Source organism: Rutilus rutilus, assembly GCF_951802725.1.
Source record: "Rutilus rutilus genome assembly, chromosome: 19".
Lineage (NCBI taxonomy): Eukaryota > Metazoa > Chordata > Actinopteri > Cypriniformes > Leuciscidae > Rutilus > Rutilus rutilus.
In genome coordinates this window covers 8,439,596-8,466,287 of record NC_140232.1, presented here as the reverse complement: position 1 = coordinate 8,466,287, position 26,692 = coordinate 8,439,596, and the positions used below count along the sequence as shown (strand labels likewise).

Sequence of the window (26,692 nt, the reverse complement as noted above, 5' to 3'; positions counted from 1 at the left end):
ATTCAATAGCATGTCACTGATTGTATCCATAGACAATCATTTGAAAGTAACCCAGATTATTAATTTAATATAATTAATAATTAATAGATTAACCAAAACCATAAAATACATTTTAAGACAAATAAGCTGTTTTTGTGGGTTTTTTTTTTTTTTTTTTTGCCTGAATCTTCTTGTGCAAGTCAACTCAGTGAAAACAAGGCAGTATCATCGCACCACTAAATTCATGTAAAGTTTGAAACGTTTGGGGTGAAGAGACTTTAAAAGCGTGTATGTAACGCATCGGATCTACAAGCTGAAGGGCACCCCCTCCTCTGTTTTGTTCCTTTCTATACCCTCCTCTGAACCTACTTTAGTTTGCTGGCAGTGGATACTATCAAGCCCAAGACTGGCATTATTCTCATGTGCACAATGCTATTCTGGGTCCATTTGGAGAACTAATGACAGAGGATGACCTTATCCGCATTGAGAAGCAGATTGAGAACCTCCAAGTCATGCACAAAGTGACAGAGGTGGAGAAAGATCTGGAACAGCTGGAGCAAGAGTTGAAGCAACTCTTGCCTGTGTCTGCAGCTTTGAACCAAGACCACTTCTCTGTCAACCCCAAACAGGTTCATGGGCAAGCAGAAGACTTGCCTGCTTGGTGCAGCAAGATCTCGACACTGCTCAAAAGCATGGCCATTTTGCTTGCCACTTTGGGTGGAAAGGAGATCGATATTCTGGAAATGATCACTCAAGGATATACGTACGAAGGTCTAAAGAGTGGCCAGACAGGGATCTCAGATACAGTTGCCTCTGGAAACATTGGTCGATCGCAATCATTCTCCACTCGAGAGGAGGTGGAGAAGGAGATTAAGCAGTGTGGTGTGTCTGTGAAGAACCTGAAAGCCAATTATGAAATTCATAGCCAGTCAAAGTATGAGAATGACAAAATGAACCGCGTATACAAACGTACAAGGTCCTTGCCGGCAGTTAGTGAATGTAGTTACCCATCAGAGCCCATCTTGGAGGATGAGCTGCTGTTCTCTCTTAGTGAGAGCAACTCGCAAATCGGAGATGGGTCACCAATAGAGCAAGATCCAAATTTACCATTGGTGAATGAGGAACTTATAACACCGTCCCATGCAACTTTGATGTACACTGGATCTGAAAGAACAGGACCATCTGACATCTCTACGAATCCACTAACCTCAGAACAGCTCACCCGCAGTCTAGAGGTGCAAACGGACCTGAGCTACGTCCAGGAGTGCATCGAGATGCGAAAGGAGAGGATTGTGTTTCTGTTCCTGGAACACTGGAGAAAGTACACAATGACTGAATCCTACAAGTGCTCAGGAAGAGGGAAGACTCTAAGTGTTGAAGAGAATGACTGTCATTCCCTGTATTATCAGAACCTAGCTAAGCCAGATGGTACCATGCAAACGGAGGATGACCAACTGCTGTATTTCATGAAACAGAGACAGGTTGTGGGAAATCTTCTTGGCCACTGGAGGACCATTATGAGCCAGGTGCCCACGCGACAAATCCGGAGACTCAGTCGAGCTCAGATGATCTACTGGCCTGAGCACTTCCTTCCCCACATCAATGGGTCACCTGTTCAATATGAGAGTCTAACCCTTGACCTTTTCATGCTTGGCTACTTCCAGCTTCTTGAGATGAACATGTCCCGCACTGAGCGGAAGTTCCGCCACTTGCTTTGCTATGAAATGTTTGACAGACTTGGCAGTCACCCATGGGAAGTGATCCGCCAGTTCCACCGAGAGGTAATGGAGAGTATTGAGAAAGGGAAACGTGATTGGTCAGATGGATTTGAAGATATCAAGGTGAAGTATTTTGGTGACTCTGTTGAGGGTGGTGGGCTGCTGGAAGCTGCTGAGCTCATTCTCCCTGCAGAGGTTCTGCAGGCATCCGTAAGCATATCACAAAGGGCTCCAGATGCAAGTCTCTCAGGTATTTCACCACCAGACATCCCCTTTGAACACCCAGGACCAACTTCAGATGACTGTGCTATGGCCACCCAACAGGGCTCTTCACAAGACTCAGCGGAGAACATTAAAAATCATACAACAATACAGAAGAGTGGTACTGAAGTTGAACTCCCACCCATTGCAGCACAAGATGCACCACAGTCAGAAAACACAGTAACGCAAGCAACCATAACAGTTGAAAGCCCCCAGACAGAAGCCCCACACACTGTGAACAAACAGGGCCCAGCAAATACCAAAGAGGAGCCCAATGAGGACTCCATCAAGCTTATTTATGAACTTAAAGAGTTTAGCAATGAGGAAATTATTCGATATATTGATCGAAGCTTCGCCTTCTGGAAAGAGAAAGAAGCTGAGATGTTTGACATATGACTTATCAGGTCAAATTATTTGAAGGATGAAACAATTATAAGGAGACAGAATAAATGCTTGTGTTAAGCAGATCAGCAAACAGTTGGGTCAGAAAGACAGTTTAGTTCTAGAAAATGTTGAGGTCTTGATTGTTAAAAGAAACAATCAAATGTTGAGCTTAACTGAATTTAAGCAATAACCTGTCGTGTCATCATTTGTCATCAGACTTCGTACAACCAACTGTAAGCTGGGGTGTAAAAACTCAATACTGACGTTTTGGAAACTGCTGTCATGCAGATAAAACAATAAATACATAGAAATATCATAGCACCTCATCTCACTGGGTGAAGTGAAGGAAAGATCACAGTCTTTTTTAGCAGAACATCAACTTTTCAGTGAGTATATATATATATATATATATATATATATATATATATATATAAAACAATAAAATAATCAGCTCACACTTTGAAGCACAAAATACATTTTCTTGAAATTAAAGTGTAAGATTATTCGGACCATTTTTTTAAACATCATTTTGCTTATTATTTGTTATTTGTAACTTTGAACTATTGTTTGGTATTTGTATGACTTACAATTGGGTGTATCAGAAGCTATCACATAAGCCCATTGACATAAATTACAGTTACAATATGTTTTACATCATCTGTTTTCAATGGTTTATTTTGCATGTTGCGTAATTATTTGGAAAATATCAAAATCGTTTTTTTTAGGATAGGAGTGAATGTGTTCCCTCTTTTCTTGGTGTTTTTGAGGTAAGAATACATAGCTCTTAGTTTATGAAAATAATCAATGTTTTTATTTACTCAACCATGATGTATTTGTGTATGAGCATTCTTGACCTTTTTATCTTTCAGTTTTATTGTCTTTTGTTAGCAGTTGTGTTTGGCAATGTTGTTTTTGAGAGGTTTTAAAAAGCAGATGGATTTCTACTTAACTGCAAAGGTTTTTATTGCCATTGATATTCATACTTTTTTTTTTTTTTTCTTTTTTTTTTACACCTAACATTGAAGTTAAAATTATTCAACTGTTACAGTTTTGTTCCACCTAGCCATGTTTGAAGTGTCGGTTTGATGATTTGTTAATTTTTTGAGAAATTTACACAAAATAAATTAATCTAAAGTTCATTATTGGGTACATAAGTCGAGATCATTTCATTTGTGATTTCCTGTTATAACATTATTAAAATGATTGAACACCTTTTTATGAACATATATTTTACTTAGTGACTTAAATTTACCATTTAATGTTTGCTTAGTACAGTTATTTATTGCCCTACAATTAACTCTTGTTAGGTTCCATGGACTTACTTAGCTAAAGAGTTAAATAAGAATTAGTGAGTTAACTATGGCATCCCGGCTATTTTTAGAGTCAAGCTCAAGCTGTGTTCTTGAGGGCATTTAGCAGCCATTTTCTTAAGAAGGCAAGACTGAAGGAAGTGTGTGTCAATGTCAATTAGAAAAGTATATAATGGCACATATTAAATATGCACCATGTTAAAACCATGCTGTATATTTTAAATTAAAAGTAAAATGTTTTATTTCTGATTATAGCATAGACACTCAAATAATTTAATCGCACAGAGCCATATTTCAGGTCATATTTCCCCCAAATCAAAAGTAATATTATATTTTTATTTTAAGCCTTTTTTATACCCTAATGCTGATTCTTAAAATAAATCGAAATCACCTGGACACATACCATAATGACAGTTTTGGGGGAAACTCATGAAAATAATGTAAATGCATAATGGTACAAAAATATGCTGTATTTTTTATGCAAAATACAATTTCTTTTGATTTCAGGTAAAATATGACATTTTCATGAGACCAAAATATTTCTCTGTACAAATACATTGATCTTTCTGTTGGAGTAGCCCTATCTCTGGAAGTATCGTTCTTGACCAACGTTTTTTTGTGTGTGTGTGTGTGTGTGTGTAATTTTTCACTAATCTTTCAACTACAAACTTTCAACAGTAACTGTGTTCTCTACAGCAATGGATTTCCTTTTCCTTCTATAGATTCAGTATAGCCTTTTTCTTGAAAAGGTTAAAAAATATTTTTATATCTGTCATTTAATGTCTTTCAAATTTTTTAAATTATTAGGAAAAATCCAAAGGTTACCCAACATTTAAAAGAAAAGCAATACTATATTATTAATGGAGGTAATGATGAAAGAACAGCTAATTTCATAGCGGCACCCTCTAAACTTCTGCATCTATCAAAGCATTTCATCTTTGGCATTTTTAGTATTTTTTCCGTTTCTTTTTTTTTTTTTTTTTTTTTTGCCATATAATTCCCAGGGGAATAATGAAATATTAATACACAGATTAGTTTACTCTGGCTGTTACCAATAGCATTTCACGGTAGCATTTGAGGTAATCAATCCGTTTGAAGGGGAAATGAGAAGCTGAAGATGGCCACCTCCTCTGCTGGGATATAGTTACCATCTGAATGGAGGAAGAAGATCCCTTTTCACACTGTGCACATACTACCTGTCTGAGTGAAAGAAAGAGATACTTTATTGGGGAGTGTATACAGAAAATGTGTGTGTTTTTTTTTGTTTTTTTTTGGTGGCATATTCTGTATGAAAACCATGGAATTTGTTTTAATAGTAGGATGCTACTATGTATGAGGAGTTGTGGTTGCACTGGAGCACCCGAGGTCACAAAAGCTGTCATTAGGATTCTTTCAAAAGGGTACACCTTTGTACCTTATTTACCCCAAAGGTGTTGCATGTTAGCACCATAAAGGTACATATTAGTATCTTTTGAAAGTGTCCCACACCAGTGACAGCTTTTGTTCCATTTATTCAGAGAGCGTACCTGTCATGAACTGCTCTATGCGGGTTGAAGATCCAAACGCAGCCATTTATTAAGGGTAATCCACATTTGAAAACAAAATGACAGGCAAGGATCAAAACCAGAGAGAAGATAAGCTAAACAATAACAGCATCCAAGATACAGGGAAATCCAGGGAACCAGGCAGAATCATCATAAGACTGGATACACAAGCCCATGTACACACAGAAGTACAGCATGACACTAACAAGGCTTCACAAAGAATACGTGAAAAATACAGGACTTATATAGGCAGAGTTTAACAAGGTAATGAGACACAGCGGAATGTAATCACAACATAATGAGTTATGGGAAATGAAGTGCATGATCTGATAGTTTTGGACTGGAGAGGAGTGCCCTCTGGTGGGTATCATGTGCACTCCAGCTGGCAGATTTGACAATACTGCATAAATGCTTCCAATGCTTTGTGAATTTTTTTTTTTTTGAGGTCACTGAAGTGACATAAAAAATGATCTTGAAGTTGTCTACATGAAATGTTATTAACCTAAAAAATCTTTGCTGATCTCATCCTCAGCTGTGTGTCTTTCTTTCCTGTTTGTAACAGACTGACGAAGAGGCGGCCCGTCTGGCTTCCTTGCCTGCCTGGAGGAGAGATATTATGAAGAAAAAGATGGATGAAGAAAAGTAAGTTAAAGCCAGGGCTCTTGCTTTTGGCTTTCTCTTTCCTTCTTTTTGTCTCCTGTGTTTTTCTATTTACTGTTTGTAAACCTCCTTCATCACATTAGTTTATTTCATTACTATGAACAATCATAACCCCTCTGGTGCTCTTCTGTCCTTTTTGACTGAAAAATTAAATGTTTTTTTTTTTTGTATTTAAAAAAAAAAAAAAAGTACTTCATCGAAATAGTATAAAACTTGGTAAAGGTTTTCGCACTTGCTCTGTAAACAAAACAAAAAAATCATGGACATGATTCGAAAAGGTTAAATGGTCCTGAAAAAAATAGTCACACTTGTGCTCATCGTGGTCAAAAATGACCGCATTAAAAAAAAAAAAAAAATGACCGCATTGGAAATTAATGGGAGATGAATTTCATCTAGTGAAAACTTTTGGTACTGTGGCCAAACAAAATCTTGCTGAAAGCTCATTTTTTGAGATATCAAGTTCAACACAACTTGTTTAGATTTATGGCTTTGATTTTCTTGCAGTTTTAGAGTAAACGTGTTTTTGAAAATATAGATTTTATATAGAAATTGAAAATTGTAATCATAACAATAAACGTACAATTATAACTAATAAACTTTTTTTCACTTCACTTCACTTTTTTTTACTTTTTTCACTTCAGCAATAATCTGCCAAGTGTCGTCTCTGAAAAGAGATCAAACTTAAGACAGTTTAAGTTGGAAATTAAATTTTCAGGTCTATGCTCAAAACGTGTATAAACAAAATATTAAAAACATTATCAAACTAAAATATAGTACATTCCTTTCATTGAAAAAAACAAAAAACAAAAAACAAAAAGTCTTTTTTGACCGCCACGCAAAGAGCACCAGAGGGTTACAGATAAATGGAACTTTTGCCCATTTCTAATATCAAAAGGTATTAGCTATATATTTTTTTCGTTTTTTTCTGTTTATGACAAACCTAATGGATAAGACAGATAGTACTGCCTTTAAAAGTTATGCCTGAAGTTTCTTCCATGCAAATGAATTTTCTGTCTTTTACTCTCAATATCTTTTGTGGATTATAATACCAAAGTGATAATAAGTAAGTAAAACTGTAAAGTATTTTCTGTTGTAGTATTTTTGACTGTTGTAGTGACTTCTGTACAAACATTTTAAAATATACACACATATATATATATCTATACATAAATATACGTGTAATCCTCTAATTTCTTTTGTTCACTCCTGGATGGACAGGGAACAGAAAAGGTAAGACTTTCGCTAGTGATAGTTGCAGTACTAAAAGTAGTTGTAGAAGCAGTTTCTATTCAGTCAAGACCATGCTACATTTTGATTGTATTAATGTACCCTCCTTTACTTTTCTTTTCTCATCCCGGTAGAAAAGAGGAGGAACGACGGCGAAAAGAGAAAGAGAACGAGGAGAAGTCGGAACAGGAGCGACTACGAACGCTAGGCTATGATGAAACCAAGCTGGCGCCGTGGCAACGGCAGATCATTTTAAAGAAAGGCGACATAGCGAAACAGTAGTAAACTCACATTCATCACTCTTGCACAACTCTCTGCTGATACGGGTCAGAATCTGCCAGACCCTTTAGACACAAACCCCGGACGGGTCACCAGACCACCTTCTGCTTGCTCGACCACTTCATCATCACTTCCTCAGAATCTCCTAATGTTATTTAGCCCTGAAGATGCTCCGTTAAAGAGTGAAAATGAATTAAACTAATGTTTTACTATGGTCAAGTCTTATGTATATGATTATTTAGCAGTCTTGAGAATTAAAAAGATGTGTAAGTTATTTTTCAGAAAATATTTTTTAGCACTCCCCACCTGATACGTTAGCTTAACACTTCCAGCTTCACACATAGGCCTACTTGTTTTACGTCTCATTTCAAATCTCTAGTAGTATTTTTATGTATAGATAGATAATATATGTCAAGGAAATCACATGTACTCTGCTTGAATGCTTTTTTAAATTTACTTCATGTGGTCATAATCTACGAAGTATGATAGTTCTGAACAGGTGTATTCTTGCATAAAATAAGTGATGCTTTGTGTTATGGTACATCTTTATTTCTTTATATTAAATAATTGTGCAATTTGGAAATATCAAGTATACATATTAATTTTACCAGTAGTTTCTTTGGATGTTAGAACAATGGGTTCATTGTTCTTAATGCAATAGCAATATTTCACCAGAACATGGTGTCAGAGGTCACAATTGATATTTGGCCATAGCAAGTCTTCCCAGAAAATGTTTATCAGACCTATCCATCAAACCAGCGCTAAAACCCATAAGAAGCCAATGTCTTAAATACTCTATTGCATCTTTAATTAAAAGTCATCTGTGCTGAGATTTACATAGGAAGTTTACATTGGGAGGGGAAATTATGTTGGTAGCTTAATATGTCATGAAATCATGACATTGTATTCAGTCATGCTGTGGTCCCCAAAAGTAAGCTTTTTTTGTTTGTTTTGTTTTTTGCTTATTCTCTATTGTTAATGTGTTTAGAGTAACTAGACATCAGAGAAGTGCCGGATGTGAATCTGTATGTGTGCGTGCATGTGTGAGAAAGTATATGTGTGTGCATACACATGCATATAAATGTCATTTGTCTATCCTGTGTCATACACTGTGCGATGGTTAGAGTTGATGTATTTTAAGTGTTTGTTTTTTTTCTTTTTTTTTTTTTTTCTGTACAACTGTAAAAAAAAAAAAAAAAAATTGCATGGCCCTCCTTGAGTTTGGGAACATTCTGCTTTTATCAGATGCCATAATGATGCTGAAATCAAAGATGTGATCGCCATTGCCATTCGAAGATTTTCTATTCATAATTACTCCATACTGAAATGCTTATAAACTCCTATGGCCCTATAATATCAGTTACATGTTTTTCAGCCTGACTTTCATAGGCAGACTAATTGTAAACTTTAATTTTCCCAGTGGCAAAATAAGTAATGTAATAAAAATTGTAAATAATTTTTGCCTGTGAAATATTTCATTTACATTACAAAAAAACACATCCAATCCATATAGGCCTATATAGTGACAACTGTTAAACAAGGAGCAGTCTGAAATATCAATTTCAGTGACATTTCAAAGATGCTCTAGCTGAGTGTTCATGAATACAAATTAAGTTACAGGCAAGAAATAACTTAACATTAATGTGATAGGACATAACATACATAAACATTATAAATACAGCCTATATATAGTAGGCCTATGTATAATATCCTAAACCTCCAATATTTAAACCTGATTGCAGGATGTCATTGTTTACTGTAAATTGTAAATATTCCTATCCAGTCCATTTGAACAGGCATTGCAAGACAAGTGAACGTTGACAGTATTTTATAACGCTTATCTGAAGAATCCACTTCAATGAAGGTTTACTTCTTTTTTTTATTGCATTTTAATAAGAACAAAACATAGTTTACATACAGGAGTACATATAATATAACCATACATGTCAGGGGTAAACAAAAGAGGAAAAAACGAAGAAAGAAAGATAAAAAAAGAAAGGCATTTTACAGAACATTTTTTTTAACCTATTAAACAGCTGTGTAGTTTTCCTTGCTTTTAAGTTTTTACATTTTGATATTGTTTCTAAATATATTTTATTATTCATTTTAAATTGTTCCGAAATTTGCCATTTTTTTCATTGATTTGACTTTATGAATATGGTAACGGGCAAGTATAATAATTAAATAAAATATAAACACAAGATTTTTATCACCATCAAATGATAGACATTTTAGTTTATAACATCAACTTCTTCAAAGTTAGCAGTAATCATAGCTTTTCTTTGTAGGTAATTACTTCCATAATTTAGTTCTTTCCTAAATATTTGGGTCTTGGGACACTCCCAAAATAGATGATTAATAGTCTCAGGGGAAATTTGACAACAACATCTTCCATGTTCACTTTAAAACGGTGTACTTCATGAATTCAGAATTGGAAACAGTCAGTAACTAAGGGGGCGGGGTTTAGCGGAGTGTTAGTGTAGTGTCAAACTTCACCAGCAGATGGCGCAATGAGCATCTTTACCGTTGAAGTAGGCTACGCTACTGGTAAACCAGTAGATTATAAAATAGATTTAACAATAAATTAAATACATATTCGGTCTGGCCTTAAGTGCTCAAATCAATATCTCATTTGTACGAAAAGAAGAATACGTTTTCAAGTGTCTGCAAAGTGTGAGAGTTTGAGGAAGTATAAACTCAATCACCGGTGGGTGTTTCTCGGCTCACCTGGAGTGACGTGTTGCGTTGTAATACAGAGACGGCGTAGGAATGTGTTGAAGGTCTGCTAAAAATATAAATAATATGTTCTGGGTCCGTGCAGGCAGGGAAATCTGACATCTTCACACTTTTTAAAAGCACAGTGCATGTGAAATTAGCCGGGTAAGTCCAGCCATTATTTATGTATGACCTTTAAACAGACTGAAAGTGCTGTTGTTTTGATAAAGTCTGTCCGGGTTGAGTTGAGTTCTTTATCCAGGTGACTGCGATCAGTAATGTGTTAAAATATTCCCACCGTGTCTATATTGTTTTATCCAACGTTATGCTATATGTCAAAACGTTTCTAAAGAACAAAGTTCAGCCATACTAACAGTTTGGACTTTTCATTACATTTTGAAATATTATAGCGTATCTATTTCGAGCCCAGGTGCCATTAACACAGGCTACTTGATATGTCAATCTGTACAATAAATGTTTTTTTTGTTGGCAAATGGCATCTATGGTTCCTTTAACATCCATGGAAGCTCTGAAAAGATCTTCAGATCAATTATAGTATTGAGAAAAACAAAAATGCTTCATCTTCACACTGAATAAAAAAAAAGAAGTAATGTTCACTGATAGGTTCTTCTATGACATTGCTGTGAAAAGCACCTTTTTGAACCTTTATTTTTGAGTGTAAATGGCTACTGAACTAATTCTGTTGCCCAAGTGGCATAATTGTTTGTTTATGTGAGGCTATTATGCAAGGCTTTTACAAATGTCTGTCTCCCATGATTTATGATTGCACCTGTTTCCGTGATCAAGGGACATTCCAAACAGATGTGAGACAGGGTTCCTGGAAAAAAACAACAGGCAGTGTTATTAGCGGCAGTGGCAGTATCACGCGTTGGCAATGCTGAAACATGTATATAAAATAAATAATTGAAACCGATATACATGCAGCATATTTTTCTTATTTGCAATGCACAAGAACAGGGAGACTTAGACTGTGAACTAAGATTTATAATAAAACCCACATTGGTGTGGCATATAACTGAAAGACATATCTATTGCTTAATTCTCATTTCTCATCATAAAATGTTATGATTGATACTTTTTTATTTTGTAAGTTTTACAAGAAAATTAGTATTCAATAATCGATTTAAATCACAGACACTATCGGATGAGAACAACATTTGGACTGAATTGAGCTGGAGAATGACACTTTTGCAACATTGACACTGTTTTGAACTTAATTGAAGTAACAATGAACTGAATAATGACACTTTTACCTTTTGTAGAGCTGCTTTATAGCTGAAATTGAATTTGTTTCATAATTGATGGATTTTATAACATTAATACGGTTATTTTCCTGTTTATTAATGTGAAGCTGCTTTGAAACAATCTTTATTGTTTAAAGCGCTATATAAATAAATGTGACTTGACTTAGTATATATATATATATATATATATATATATATATATATATATATATATAGTTTTGTGTGTTTATGGTTGTATTTATGATACTGTTTAAAATGTATGCTGATTTATCACTATAATATTAATATTGTCTAAAAAAAGACTTATATAATATTGGTTTATTTTGTTATCGGAGTGAAAAGCTAGATATGTTGCTACATTAGGCTAACTTTAGATGGTATTTATATTAAACAGTATAAGCAAAATGTAGTTCATAATAACATTTCCTTTCACTTCATTAAGTACTTTGTTGAATGAAAAAGGGTGGTGAATAGGCATTAGTTGCATCAGTTGCATTGTTAACAGGAAAGTGATGCGTTTCGGCTGTTGTTCAGCTGAAGTCATTTCAGTGTTAATTCAGTTCTGTTGTAAAGGATCATCAATTATTAAATTAATTTAATCTATAAAGCAGTTCTGCAAAAAGAAAAGAAAAAAGTCATCATCCAGCTCAGTTCAGTTCTCATACAACAGCGTCAGTACAGCCAGATCAATCATTTTTGATGAATATTAAGTGTCCCCAAATAAGCAAGCCAGAGGCCACAGTGGCAAGGAACCCAAACTCCATCAGGTGACAGAATGGAGAAAAAACCTTGGGAGAGACCAGGCTCAGTCGGGGGGCCTGTTCTCCTCAGGCCAACGAACAAACAAGGTGTCATTATGATTCAGGCAGAATCATAAGCCAGAATTCAGATCGGCCACCAACAATCTATCTCTGTTGTAACAGGTTTTGGCAGTGATCTGCTGTGGACCCCAAGCTGATGTTCTATAAGTGAAAAACACTTTCAACCAGCCAAACAGGAAACCAAGTAAAGGTGCCATGTCTCACAGAAAATCTGATGGCTCCATGGGTGACAAGTCTCTTCTTGTTCCGGGGAGCTATTTCAACTCAGCCCTTACGCTGGACCAGCCGCCAGGACGTTCGGCTTCGAGCATCGACCTGTCCACTGTCAATTCACCAGAAGATGAGAGGAGAACTGTAGTGCTCAGCACCCAGAGTAATGCAGCTCGGAAGCTGGGCACTCAACAGCTCATTCCCAAGAACCTGGCTGTGACTAGCCGCCCAAAAAACCGCCACCACACGACCGTGGTGACGCTGCCCGTCCCCCTGCAGGCCACGGATATCTCCTGGGAGGACTATGACAGCGATGCAGCTGATGGGTTTTCGCTGAGGAGAAACCGCAGGAATCAATCGTACCGTGCTGCAGTCACCAGTTTGAATATTGATGCTTTGCCAAGCGAACCCCAAACAGAAACGCTGACACTGCTCAGTGAAGCGAAGGTGGCCCACCAAAAGCAACCACACAAATCGGGACGCAAGGCAAGTGTCTTGTTCTCAGAATATTATGTTATTAAACCACTTGGATGCTTTTGAATTTATGTAGTTTGTTGAATTCACAACAGAGCTTTTCACACTGCGCTTAACCCTGGGTTATCTTCGTTCTAAACACCGCTTTTAACACCGGGTAAAGGAACGTTTCACACTTGTAATTTAGAAGCGGGGTTAGCATAGCTTTTTACTCTGGGATTATGAAACCCTGCACCGTTTTTGTGCTGTTAACCCCTCATTGCGGTAGCAAACTTGTACAGTGTGAAACTATCCGATGTTAGAATGTTACAGCTAGACGCTTGGCAACAAACAACCAATCGCATGCCTCATATTCACATGCTTTGGACAGTCACGGAAACACTTTGTATTTAAACAGGAGATTAAAGGCCCACTGAAGTGCCCTTGAAAGCGCAGCTTTGTATGATGCATTGACGTAATTTCCAGTGAAACAGGAAGCTAAGGCGGGACATATTGAATGACATATTGAATATTGAATGCCTTTATAAATATCCAACAGCGTTTAGTTTACCTCACAGACTGCAAGTCGTACTTGACAGCACCATGAAAGTGAATCCGAGCGCTGATGATATGTTTGATTCAATAGTAGAGGTGTGAATAAATTCTAGCCATTTCATTCCTAAGTAATGTACAGTTGGAAAACTGAGGGTTTGAGCAACTGAACACACATCTTCAACCCATATTGCTCTGTGACGTGTCAATGGTCGCTTTGGCCAGGTGGTATTTATAGTATAGGGGGTGGAGCTTTAGATTCTCGTGAGCATTTGATTGGACAGAAGATGTGATGAGAAGCTGAAGCTGATACCATAAAAATCCGTGATCATTTTAGCGGAAGTTTTTGAATGCTTATATCTCCTAAATGTGTATTTTGTCGTTGTTTTGGAACACACCAGCTTATTCATAACCTTAAGGCTATCCTATTCATACTAAGAGCTGAAAAACTAAAATTATTTTGAGGGGCCTTTAAGTGTTTGAGAGGAAACGCGACAGTTTTAGTTTTCCATTTATGTAGACATATTGCGTTCGTCGTTTTTCAAATCAGTGAACCGCAAATATGGACATTAAACCAGGGTTTAGGATTGTACAGTGCGAAACGGAATCTTATGAATACCCAGGATTTATTGTTAACCCTAGGTAAATTATGATCAGTGTGAAACGTGAAGCAAGATAGCCCAGGATTCAGTTTACAATGACCCAGGGTTACCTAATTCAAGTGTAAAAAGCCCTAATCAAACTCAGTTTTTTACAGGATTACAGCAATGTTAAATGTAGCTTTCCACTTTATGCTGTTCTGTCAGTAAAGGCAACAAATTTTCTCTTTCCGCATTCAAACCATTAGTGGAATGTCATCAATTTAGATAAGATAAACTAAGAATGCTAATAATTCTCAAGTAATCAAATATCAAAGAAACTTTTACATTTTTAAGCATGCAGAGATCAAGTTTTTTTAAATCACATTCTCATATGCTGTCTTTCCTCACAGAAAACATTGGGGAGGATCAGGAACAGGAAGCATGCTGGCTCATTTAAAGATGGTTTGTTTTTCGCTGTTGTTCCCTAGACATCGGTTCTCAACTCATTTTTGTATCTTGTATGTATTTAACATACCTGATTCAGATCATTAGTTTGGTAGGAAAGAGGGTCCCACTTTATATTAGGTGTCTTTAACTACTGTGTACTAACATTTAAACTAACCATTTGGTACAATGCACTTATATATTTACTTATATTACTTATAAATATTTACTTGTATTTAAAAAAATAATACTGCAATTAAATCTGTAATTCATTTCAGTAATTGCATCTATAATTACACTGTTGACCCTTCCCCTACCTCTTAATCCACCCTTAAACCTATTCATACCACCAAACCTGCAGCAAACATGTTTTGCAATACAACATGAACACAATAAGTAGATAGTAGTTAAAGACGCCTAATATAAAGTGTGACCGGAAAGAGCTCCATGAATTGAACTGAGTGTGTCAAATAAGGGAAACATACAAAATGTGCACAGCAGTGGGTCACCAGGAGAGCCACTGTAAGCATATGCAAAGTGATGTTGTCAAAACAACATTCTAATTTGCCTGGATGGAACTTTCACTTTCTACTTCATTTTGTGTCACTATTGTACCTATAAATGCAGTCTGACTTCCGAGAAATTAGATTTTGGTTTGAAAACGGATAAATAAAATGAGATGGAATGTTACTTCCTCGGGGATTGTTGTACAACTTTTAATGGCCCAAACTGTTCTTCTTACAGTTTTTTTTTTTTTTTTTTAACAATCGCTAGGACACATTTCTCAATACTTGGGTTACTTTTTCAAAACTCTTCACACAGTTCTCCTAACCAACTTTCCTAACTCTGACCTAAAAAACACTAACAACAGGTTGCATTATACAATGTTTTCTTTTATAAAACAAGAATGACACTCTACTGTTTAGAATTCACTGCAGTGTCACATAGCCCGTGTTTACATTACTGTACAAAATGATTTCTACGGTTTCCCCTTTTTTTTATGCTAATGAAATTGAAAGACTAACACCTGTGTAGGTTCAGCTACATATAATTGTTCTGATAGTATTTTATTTTTTAGATTCAGAAAATATTTCAATATGTTATTACTGTATAAATGTAGCAAATTGCTGTCTTATTCAATTTTGTATTATGTTAAGTTTAACAGTTTTGAAAAGAGTATGTAAACGTGCAAACTGGCCTTGTAGTATATAGAGTTTTGCCGTAGGTTGTGTCTAAGTGAGAAATGTGAAGTCATTGAATGCATTTTGTGCCAAAGCAATGATAAATAATCCACAGTTTAGCCCTTTAGATTGATGTTGTGTTTCATTGTGTAAAGAGTTTTGAAAAAGTGACTCAAGTATTGAGAAATGTGTCCAGATAAAATGAAAACCAGCTATCGACATATTTTGACATTGCATTTTCTTCAGTACTGTAGGCTTGAATTTACTAGTGCTTGTCAAAGCCCCCCCCCCCCCCAGGAGAAGCTGAGGTCTGAACTACAGCAAGTTGTAAGTTGTGCATCGTTCTCTCATAGATCCGCGCTTTTACCAGGAAATAAGGGAGCGAGGTCTGAACGCCAATAACCTGAGCACTGAGGATGATGAGTTCACACCGACCGAGCCACCAGAGGAGGATCAGGGCATTGTGGTGAAGAACTACAGGGCAGCGTACATGACATGGAGTCAACTACAACAGGTGATGAGGGTCAAATGCTGTTGAAGAGTCACTCGCTTTAGATCAAGCTGTGGTTGAAACCTCTGTGAAGGGAGAAAATGTTGTGGCTGTGAAATACTGCCAGTAACACGACATTTAGACTTAATCTATAAATATATATATATATATATATATATATATATATATATATATATATATATATATATAAAAGAGTTGCTGATTCCTAATTAGTACTTTTATTGTCTTATTTCAAACTTAGGTGAAGGATTTGGGCATTTTGGATATCATCTCTCCTGAAGAACGCAAAAGACAAGAAGTGAGTCTTAGCATGTTCACTGGTGTTTGTGATGTAAAAAATGAAACAAATATAAATCATATCAGAACTTTTGCACCTTTAATGCAAAAAGTACAAACTATGCAATGCCACTAAAAACAACTGACAAATTTCAGACAAAATAACTAACTGCACACCCCTGAACTAATACCTTGTTGAAGCACCCTTTGATTTTATTACAGTCTATTTGGATAGGACTGTTATTAGCTTGGCTCATCTTGACTTGGGAATATTTCTTTGCAACAATGTTTGGTTTCACTTTATTTTAAGGTTGACGCAGTTACCTTACGGAGTAATATTAATTAACTACATGCAATTACTGTAGTTAGGGTATGGTTTAGGGTTAGGATTAGTAACTTGTAATTGTGCATTTACTGTTATTACTGAAGTAAGTACATGTAGGAAAGTGTAACTACGTCACCTTAAAATAAAGTGTTAGATAAAGTGATAAAGTGCATCTGTTCAGGTCACCCCACAGATTTTCTACAGGATTCTGGTCTGGTCTCTGGCTGGGGCCATTCCAAAACATTAATCTTTCTTTGCTGTAGCCATTCTTTTGTTGATTTAGATCTGTTTTGGATCATTGTCATGATGAAAGGTGAAAGTTCTCTTGATTTTCAGCCTTCTAGCTGATGCCAAAATCGACTGGTATTTGGAGCTATTCATGATTCCCTCCACCTTTACTAAAGCCTCAGTTCCAGCTTAAAGGATTAGTTCACTTCAGAATTAAACTTTCCTGATAATTTACTCATCCCCACGTCATCCAAGATATTCATGTCTTTCTTTCTTCATGTGGAAAAAAATTAAGGTTTTTGAGGAAAACATTCCAGGATTTTTCTCCATATAGTGGACTTCAATGGGGTACAACAGGTTGAATGTCCAAATTGCAGTTTCAATGCAGCTTCAAAGGCTCTACATGATCCCAGCTGAGGAAAAAGGGTCTTATCAAGTGAAACAATCGGTCATTAAAAAAAAACAAAAAAAAAAAAAACATTTATATACCACAAATGCTCGTCATGCTCTAGCTCTGCAATGCGCCACGCATTATGCATTGAAAGGTCAAGCGTGACGTAGGGGGAAATACTGACCTAGTGTTTACAAAGCGAATGTGCAAAGACTAAGTCAAACGGACGATTTTGAAGTTGGAGGAGAAAATGAGATGGAGTTTTTCGCCCTACCCTACATTTTCTGCTTATGTCAGGTTACCGCCTGAGCTTTCCAACGTGATTACATAATGCGTGAAGTCGTGGACATGCAAGACGAGTATTTGTGTGTGTATGTATGTATGTATGTATGTATGTATATAATATATATATATATATATATATATATATATATATATATATATATTTTTTATTTATTTATTTATTTATTTATTTATTTATTTATTTATTTATTTATTTATTTATTTATTTATTTATTTATTTATTTATTTATTTATTTATTTATTTATTTATTTACGACTGAAGAAAGAAAGACATGAATATCTTGGATGACGTGGGGGTGAGTAAATTATCAGGAAATTTTTATTCTGAAGTGAACTAATCCTTTAAGAAAAGCAGCCCCAAAACATTATGATGCCAGCACCATGCATCACCATGAGTATGGTGGTGTTTTGCTGATGTGTTGTTGTCTTTGCTCCAAACATTCCTTTTACAATGCTAAAACATAGATTGATATTTTTGAATAGAGCATAAAACATGTTTCCATGTAGTTTTGGGAGACTGAATATAGATTTTTGCAAAGTTGGATGTAGCACAATTTGGATGTTTCCATTTGACACACCCAGTTCAGTTCATTAAGAGCTCCACCAATGAGCCAATCGTCGGTTCAGGTGTGTTAAATCCAAAAGATGCACTGTTTGGAGTCCTCAGGAAACATAACTGAGAAAGACCAGTCTAATAAAATGACAAGTTATCAGTGTATCCAAATATATTTTGGCCCAATATGACGAGCACTAGTAAATGAAGTCCTTTCATATAGTCATCATCAGATGGCTGTTGTATATGAGTGTACTCGCACGGCTGTGTAAATACTAAAGTTCACTTTGTGCACTCCACACAGACACACCCAGACACCTGACTCTTACCTGCTCCTTTGTTCCACCTGCTGCCTTCAATGAGGCTGTCTTGTGTATTTTCATGGAAAAGCCATTCATTCCTAAAGCTTTTAGGCCATGAACTTTCAACTTCTCTTATAAAACATGTTTTAGTGAATAAAACAAGTCTCTTCAGGAGAGTAAAAGAAATATAGTTCTTAGTACTGATATTGTCTCAACATATGGTTCAGGTCATCCTTTAATAAGTCTGTGATTTCTTTATCCAGTGGGTGGAGATCATTGGTCTGGCACTTAGAAAAGCACACTTCTCCTTAACCCACATGACCTGAGGTGCATTCAAGTTCACACCACAACTGGTTACGTGCCAAATATTAATTGTTTAAATAACTAACTTCCTGTGCACATTAGCACATTCTTAACTCTTGGACAACCATAGACAAGTGGGGATTGTTTTCTTCCTTTCTGTCTTTAAAGAGATATTTGGAATTCAGTGGAGGCTGCCAAAATCATCTGTGTATGATTCTTTGGAGTTCTTATTGTCACAGAGTTTCTTTAGGATCAGTTTCTTCACCTAAAAAATCGCATACTGCTTACTTAGTTGTTTCTACATTTGGTTTGAAACCATTACAAAAATGAATCTGGGTAGTTTGAATTAAATTTGGATGCACTACATCCCCCATGTCATCACTGTCACGTGACCTACCATCAGTTGTGTCGCTTTCACTGCCATTCACAAATCCTCTCCCGTGGCTTCAGCAGTAGGTCATCCGGGTACTTTTTGCCTACTTTTTTTTTTCCGAATTCTATGAATCCAAACCTAGCCTGTGTTTTTTTTTTTTTTTTTTTTTTGCATACTATAATAGTATGGAAGTAGGCATATTTGGTTTTGGGTTTCTGGCCTTTTATTCTTTTATTAAACAACAGCTTGCGTTTACCTTAGGCTCTTCATAGAATCCTCTTTTTATCTTTGAGTTGTCATATGGTTCTTTGGAGACTAGAAAAGTTCTTGATGTTTCTACATCATATCAGTGTATTGGTTCCTGGCTGGCATCTTGTTCCTGCCATTTGAGGGGAAAAAATCAGCATAAGTTATACAACCTATTCAGTATTTTGTAATACCTGTGTATTATTAAACAATTCATATTGTGTCTCTATATTTGTGCAGGCCATCTTTGAAATCATCACATCAGAATTTTCCTACCAGCACAGTTTAAGCATCCTGGTGCGTCATTTTAAGGACAGCGCAGATTTGAAAAAGACCATGACAGCAACGGAACACCATCACCTGTTCTCCAACATATCGGTCATCCAGGAAGTCAGCAAACGGTATGAACATTCTCTTACCTTCTAAATTTTAATATGGATCAAATGGTACGAAGATCCTCTTATGTTCCAAATTCTAATATGAAAAAAAAAAATATATATATATATATATATATATATATATATATATATATACAGTGCTATGCATAAGTGTATACACCCATGCTAAAGTTGACTAAAAAGAGGAATAAAAAATCATATTTTGGAAATTGAACTTAATGCCTTAATTTAAAAAATTAGGACACCAATTTTCTTTGTGAATGAATAATGTATCGTAAATAAATAAATGTTCTTCCTTAAAATACATGGTGCATAAGTTAGTACACCCCTATGTTAAATTCCCATAGAGAAAGGCAGATTTTTATTTTTAAGTATTTTTTATTTATTTATTTTTTTAGGATACTATGCATCCTGATAAAGTTCCCTTGGCCTTTGGAATTAAAATAGCCCCACATCATCACATAGCATTCACCATACCTAGAGATTGGCATGGTTTTATTTCAGTTAGCCTAAAAGCTAGTTTGATTTGCATTGCTCTCAATGCAAATCAAACTAGCTTTTAGGCTAACTGAAATAATATGGGAATTTAACATAGGGGTGTACTAACTTATGCACCATGTATTTTAAGGAAGAACATTTATTTGGTTGGATTTTTCCAAATTTTTTAAATTAAGGCATTAAGTTCAATTTCCAAAATATGATTTTTTATTCCTCTTTTTAGTCAACTGTAGCATGGGTGTATACACTTATGCATAGCTGTATATATATATATATATATATATATATATATATATATATATATATATATATATATATATACACTGCTCAAAAAAATTAAGGGAACACTTAAACAACACAATGTAACTCCAAGTCAATCACACTTCTGTGAAATCAAACTGTCCACTTAGGAAGCAACACTGATTGACAATCAATTTCACATGCTGTTGTGCGAATGGAATAGACGACCGGTGGAAATTATAGGCAATTAGCAAGACACCCCCAATAAAGGAGTGGTTCTGCAGGTGGTGACCACAGACCACTTCTCAGTTCCTATGCTTTCTGGCTGATGTTTTGGTCACTTTTGAATGCTGACGGTGCTTTCACTCTAGTGGTAGCATGAGATGGAGTCTACAACCCACACAAGTGGCTCAGGTAGTGCAGCTCATCCAGAATGGCACATCAATGCGAGCTGTGGCAAGAAGGTTTGCTGTGTCTGTCAGCATAGTGTCCAGAGCATGGAGGCGCTACCAGGAGACAGGCCAGTACATCAGGAGACGTGGAGGAAGCCGTAGGAGGGCAACAACCCAGCAGCAGGACCGCTACTTCCGCCTTTGTGCAAGGAGGAGCAGGAGGAACACTGCCAGAGCCCTGCAAAATGACCTCCAGTAGGCCACAAATGTGCATGTGTCTGCTCAAACGGTCAGAAACAGACTCCATGAGGGTGGTATGAGGGCCCAACGTCCACAGGTGGGGGTTGTGCTTACAGCCCAACACCGTGCAGGACGTTTGGCATTTGCCAGAGAACACCAAGTTTGGCAAATTCGCCACTGGCGCCCTGTGCTCTTCACAGATGAAAGCAGGTTCACACTGAGCACATGTGACAGACGTGACAGAGTCTGGAGACGCCATGGACAACGTTCTGCTTCCTGCTTTCATCTGTGAAGAGCACAGGGCGCCAGTGGCGAATTTGCCAATCTTGGTGTTCTCTGGCAAATGCCAAACGTCCTGCACGGTGTTGGGCTGTAAGCACAACCCCCACCTGTGGACGTCGGGCCCTCATACCACCCTCATGGAGTCTGTTTCTGACCGTTTGAGCAGACACATGCACATTTGTGGCCTACTGGAGGTCATTTTGCAGGGCTCTGGCAGTGTTCCTCCTGCTCCTCCTTGCAAAAAGGCGGAGGTAGCGGTCCTGCTGCTGGATTGTTGCCCTCCTACGGCCTCCTCCATGTCTCCTGATGTACTGGCCTGTCTCCTGGTAGCGCCTCCATGCTCTGGACACTATGCTGACAGACACAGCAAACCTTCTTGCCACAGCTCGCATTGATGTGCCATCCTGGATGAGCTGCACTACCTGAGCCACTTGTGTGGGTTGTAGACTCCGTCTCATGCTACCACTAGAGTGAAAGCACCGCCAGCATTCAAAAGTGACCAAAACATCAGCCAGAAAGCATAGGAACTGAGAAGTGGTCTGTGGTCACCACCTGCAGAACCACTCCTTTATTGGGGGTGTCTTGCTAATTGCCTATAATTTCCATCGGTCGTCTATTCCATTCGCACAACAGCATGTGAAATTGATTGTCAATCAGTGTTGCTTCCTAAGTGGACAGTTTAATTTCACAGAAGTGTGATTGACTTGGAGTTACATTGTGTTGTTTAAGTGTTCCCTTAATTTTTTTGAGCAGTGTATATATATATATATATATATATATATATATATATATATATATATATATATATATATGTATATGTGTATATGTGTGTAGATTTCATTTATATATTTAAATATATATATATATAAATTTTTTTTATTATTATTAATAGAATAAAAAAAAAAAAAAATATATATATATATATATATATATATATATATATATATATATATATATATATATATATATTTAAATATATAAATGAAATCTGTTGCTACTTCCATTTTGCGACTTTAATATTATTTCTTCAAGTGCAGGTCATTCTCTTGCTGCATGATGTCTTATTGTGAAGCATTGTAGATAAACATCTGATTGTAGAAAGTAGTAAAGGTTTTTAGAATATGCATGTCAAGAGATTTCTATCATGGTGTGGTTCAGTTTCTTAAATCTGATTTGATCATTTTCATTAGTGACAGTCAGACAATTGTTCTTGAAGTTCAAGTCAAAACATATATTATCTTACAAAGTTATCAGCCAAGTGGCCAATAATTCCATTTTATTTACTCAACACTTTAGTCATTTGGTCCTTAGAGAGTGCTAGTTTAGCACATATGGTTTTTCTTCTCATTTTAGGGTGGCATAAACATCTGTGATTATTTTAATTTTCCTGAAGTCTTTGAGCATGACAGCTTTAGATATAAAACGATAGTGTAACATTAATAGTGGAATTACTGGTTCAGCACCTTTCTGAGGTTAATGACCTGTATTCGATCTGGCTCAGAAAGGTGCTGAACCAGTAATAAAAAACTGGATGCAGGATCATGCAGGAGTTTCCAGCAGACCCGAGTGCAGTAAATGCACTGCTGGACGTGTTCAGACGTGCTAGTTGAACTGGTTAAGCAGCTTGCTGCTGCCTCGATTCATGTTTCTCAAAACCGGGTCTTTCACACATTTACAATGAAACTTTATACATGTTTCCCCAGAAGCTGTGCATGCACTGAATGGTGTGGCTCTATAGGCTAAAGTGAAGTGGCTGTAATCTATACTAAAGCTTTCGAAACATGTTGTGTCATGCAGTTTGGTGTTGTTTATGAAACAAGCACACTAAATTAGCTTGACTGTGGGAGTGATTCCTTCCAGTCTGGGAGTTGCCCTTAGAGCTAATAAAGAGCAGACTTAAAATGTTCTGTTTGATATGCATATCTCACATATAGCTTAAATAAAATGTAACTTTGTATTACCTTTTGTATTGTATTATTTAAGCTTGTTTTCCGCCACAGAATAAAACATTTTAAAAGATAATTGCGACTTTATTTCTCAGTATTGTGAGATATAAAGTCAGAAATAAGAGATATAAACATGCAATTCTGAGAAAAAAAGTCCGAATTGCGAGTTGATATCACGCAATTCTGACTTTCAACATTGATAATAATGAGAAATATTTCTTGAGCATCAAATCATCATATTATAATATTTTCTGAAGAATCATGTGACACTGAAGACTCGCAATTGTGAGGGGAAAAAAAGTCAGAATTGTGAGAAACAAGCTTCCATAGAAAATAGAGGCAAGTAACTGATGCGAAACGAAACCGTGCGGTGAGCCAGCGGTTAAGCTAGTCTCTTCTAGTCTAAACAATCAAGTTAGTGTGGGTCTTGTGTGACACCCCAGTCAAACGTTTTCTTGTTGTTTTTGTTTTCTGGTTTTCTTTATTTTTTTTAATTATTTTCAACATTGGATGTCTTCAGTATTAATGTACAATCTATGAAAGAACATGCATGGAATTATGTAGCTTTGTTCTTGTCAAACCAGTCAAACCATATATTATCTTATAAACTTATCAGCCAAGTGGTCAATAATTCTATTTTATTTAAATACTTTATTTAAATTTTCCTGAAGTCTTTGATCATGACAGCTTTATATTCAAAGCGATAGTGTAACGTTAAACTATCGTTTAGCTTTGATGACAGCTTGGCACACTAATGGCATTCTCTTATCAGATTTACGAGGTAGTCACCTGGAATGGTTTTCAATTCACAGGTGTGCCTTGTCAAGAGTTCATTTGTGACATTTCTTGTCTTCTTAATGTGCTCTATAGTCAATAGCTCTATAAGTGCTACAACTACAAATCCATATTATGGCAAGAAACACTCAGTAGAGAGAAAATAAAGAGAAAAGACAGTCCATTGTTACTTTAAGAAATGAAGGTCAATCAGTCAGAAAAATTTCATGAACTTTAAATGTATCCCCAAGTGCAGTCGCCAAAACGGATCAAACGCTATGAAGAACCTGGCTCTCTTGAGGACCGTCCCAGGAAAGGAAGACCAAGAGCTACTTCTGCTGAGGATAAGTTTATTAGAATTACCAGCCTCAGAAACCACCTCATTCACGCACTATCACAATACTCAGATTACAGCCCACATAAAAGCTTCTCGGAGTTCATGTGGCAGACATATTTCAACATCCACTGTTCAGAGTGGGTAGACTGCGTGAGTCAGGCGTTCATGGTCGAATTCTGGCAAAGAAACAATTACTTACTTTGGAAGAACAAGAAGTAAAAGAGACTTGTTGGGCCAAGAATCGACATTGAATCAGTGGAAAACTGTCCTTTGGTTTGATGAGTTTATGTTAGACGTAGAGAGGGTGAACGGATGGTTCCTGAATGTGTGGCTCCCACTGTGAAGCATGGAGGAGGAGGTGTGATGGTGTGGAGGTGCTTTGCTGGTTAACTTAACTTAACCAGGCTACCACAGCATTTTGCAGCGACATGCCATCCCATCTGGTTTGCACTTAGTAGGGCCATCATTTGTTTTCCAACAGGACAGTGACCCCAAACACACCTCTAGGTTATGTAAGGGCTATTTGTCCAAGGAGAGTGATGGAGTGCTGCATCAGATGACCTGGCCTCCACAACCACTGATCTAAATCCAGTTGAGATGTTTGGGATGAGTTGGACCGGAGAGTGAAGGGAAAGTACTCAACACATCTGGGAACTGTTGAGAACTGGGATAGTTGGAAAACCATTCCAGGTGACAACCTCATAAGGCTGACTGAGAGAATGCCAAGAGTATTCAAAGCAGTCATCAAAGCAAAAGATGGCTACTTTGAAGAATTGAAAATATAAAACATATTCTGGGTTATTTAACATCTTTTTGTGGACTATATAATTCCATTTTGTCATAATTTCAATGTCTTCAGTATTAATATACAATAAAAAAAAAATTATAAAAAAAAAATGTTGAATAAGAAGGTGTGTACAAACTTTTGACTGGTATTGTCGCAGATTGCTTTCAGAGATGAGTCAAGGCAGGATCCATGTGCTGGGGAACTTTATTAAAATAATAACAATAACAACCAAAGTAAACACGAGAAAACCAGGGAGCAGAAAAGAGAACCTCAACGAAACCTCCATCAAAGGACAACACCAGAGAGCATAAGAAACACTCTTATGAACAACAAAACTAGTCAACAATAAAAAAAATAAAAAAATACAAAGGACTACAAAACACAGTGCAGAACAGGAAATAACGTAAAAGACCACACAAGACCAGAGGAACGCAGGCTGGGGTCATGACAGTATATTTGAAAGGTCATTTAACCTTTTAGACAGAAAAAAAAAAAAAGAAAGAAAAAAATGTTTTATGGCTGATGCCTTTCATGTATGATATAGGAAAAATATGGAGCTCATACTTAGGGAGGAAAAACCCCTCTATTTAGAAGGCCCACTTTTGACTGCATCAAAGCTCTGTGGTTTCTGTTCTGGGAGCAAAACATACAAATGCAATACAATGATGACTGAGAGATGAAGAAACCCTCATAAGCCTGATGTATCATATTTGATACTATCATTTTAACAGGATTTTCCTAACAAAACTAAAAATCATGTAGCCTATGGATGATGTAAGCCTAACCTTGCTTCAGTCCAGTAAGTGTTGATCTTGAAATATTACTAAGAATATAAATTTGATCCTCATGTTACTTTATTAAAGGATCAGTAAAGAATTTAAAGCAAATAGATATGTTGCACCATGACCCGAATGTTGACGTTTTTACAATTATACTAAAAGTTTCCCCTCACAACAAAACACACAGAGTGTGTGGAATAGAGAGTTACAAGTTGCTTTTGCGCCCCCTGGTGGTTTGGTTCAAGGTTAGGCTGGTTATCCCCTCAAAACAGGTTTACATCGTAGTATTTTTTTATTTCTATTACCTAATAGAATTAGGAAATATTTATTTTATTTAGAAATAGAAATAATTATTTACTTTTATTTTTAAATATGGTATTATTTAGACGTGGTTTGCAACACTTTGCATAGAATGACCCACATATCTTTACCGAACTCTCTACACCATATCTAATGTTTCTCAGGTTTTTTGAAGACCTGGAAAAGCGTCACCAAAGACACCCTGTGATTCAGGACATCAGTGATATAGTGCAGAATCATGCGACTCACCGCTTTGAGCCGTATATTGTGTATTGTTCCAATGAGACTTTCCAGCAGAGAACGCTCCAGAAACTACTGTAAGTG

The 26,692-nt window shown here is 36.5% G+C and overlaps 3 protein-coding genes across 4 annotated transcripts in view; all 3 read left to right on the top strand.

Moving 5' to 3' along the window:
- Positions 1-8,794, top strand: part of espn (espin) — a 79,291-nt gene extending 70,497 nt beyond the window's left edge. For both annotated transcript variants that reach the window (XM_084389561.1, XM_084389560.1), the window contains 2 exons: positions 5,759-5,838; positions 7,218-8,794. In XM_084389561.1, coding sequence (XP_084245687.1) covers positions 5,759-5,838; positions 7,218-7,365 — 228 coding nt within the window. In that variant the 3' untranslated portion in view covers positions 7,366-8,794. The remainder of the gene's footprint in view (positions 1-5,758; positions 5,839-7,217) is intronic.
- On the top strand, positions 438-2,354 carry LOC311278697 (espin-like protein; the record flags this gene model as incomplete). The annotated part of the gene is made up of 1 exon (XM_084389706.1): positions 438-2,354. The coding sequence occupies one exon, from the start codon at positions 438-440 to the stop codon at positions 2,352-2,354; it is 1,917 nt and encodes a 638-aa protein (XP_084245832.1).
- A 1,241-nt stretch (positions 8,795-10,035) lies between the features above and the next one.
- Positions 10,036-26,692, top strand: part of arhgef16 (Rho guanine nucleotide exchange factor (GEF) 16) — a 23,729-nt gene continuing 7,072 nt past the window's right edge. Inside the window, exons 1-7 of the mRNA XM_084390308.1 lie at positions 10,036-10,242; positions 12,266-12,859; positions 14,370-14,421; positions 15,938-16,098; positions 16,337-16,393; positions 19,636-19,796; positions 26,533-26,685. Of these exons, the coding sequence (XP_084246434.1) occupies positions 12,359-12,859; positions 14,370-14,421; positions 15,938-16,098; positions 16,337-16,393; positions 19,636-19,796; positions 26,533-26,685 (1,085 nt within the window). The 5' untranslated portion in view covers positions 10,036-10,242; positions 12,266-12,358. The remainder of the gene's footprint in view (positions 10,243-12,265; positions 12,860-14,369; positions 14,422-15,937; positions 16,099-16,336; positions 16,394-19,635; positions 19,797-26,532; positions 26,686-26,692) is intronic.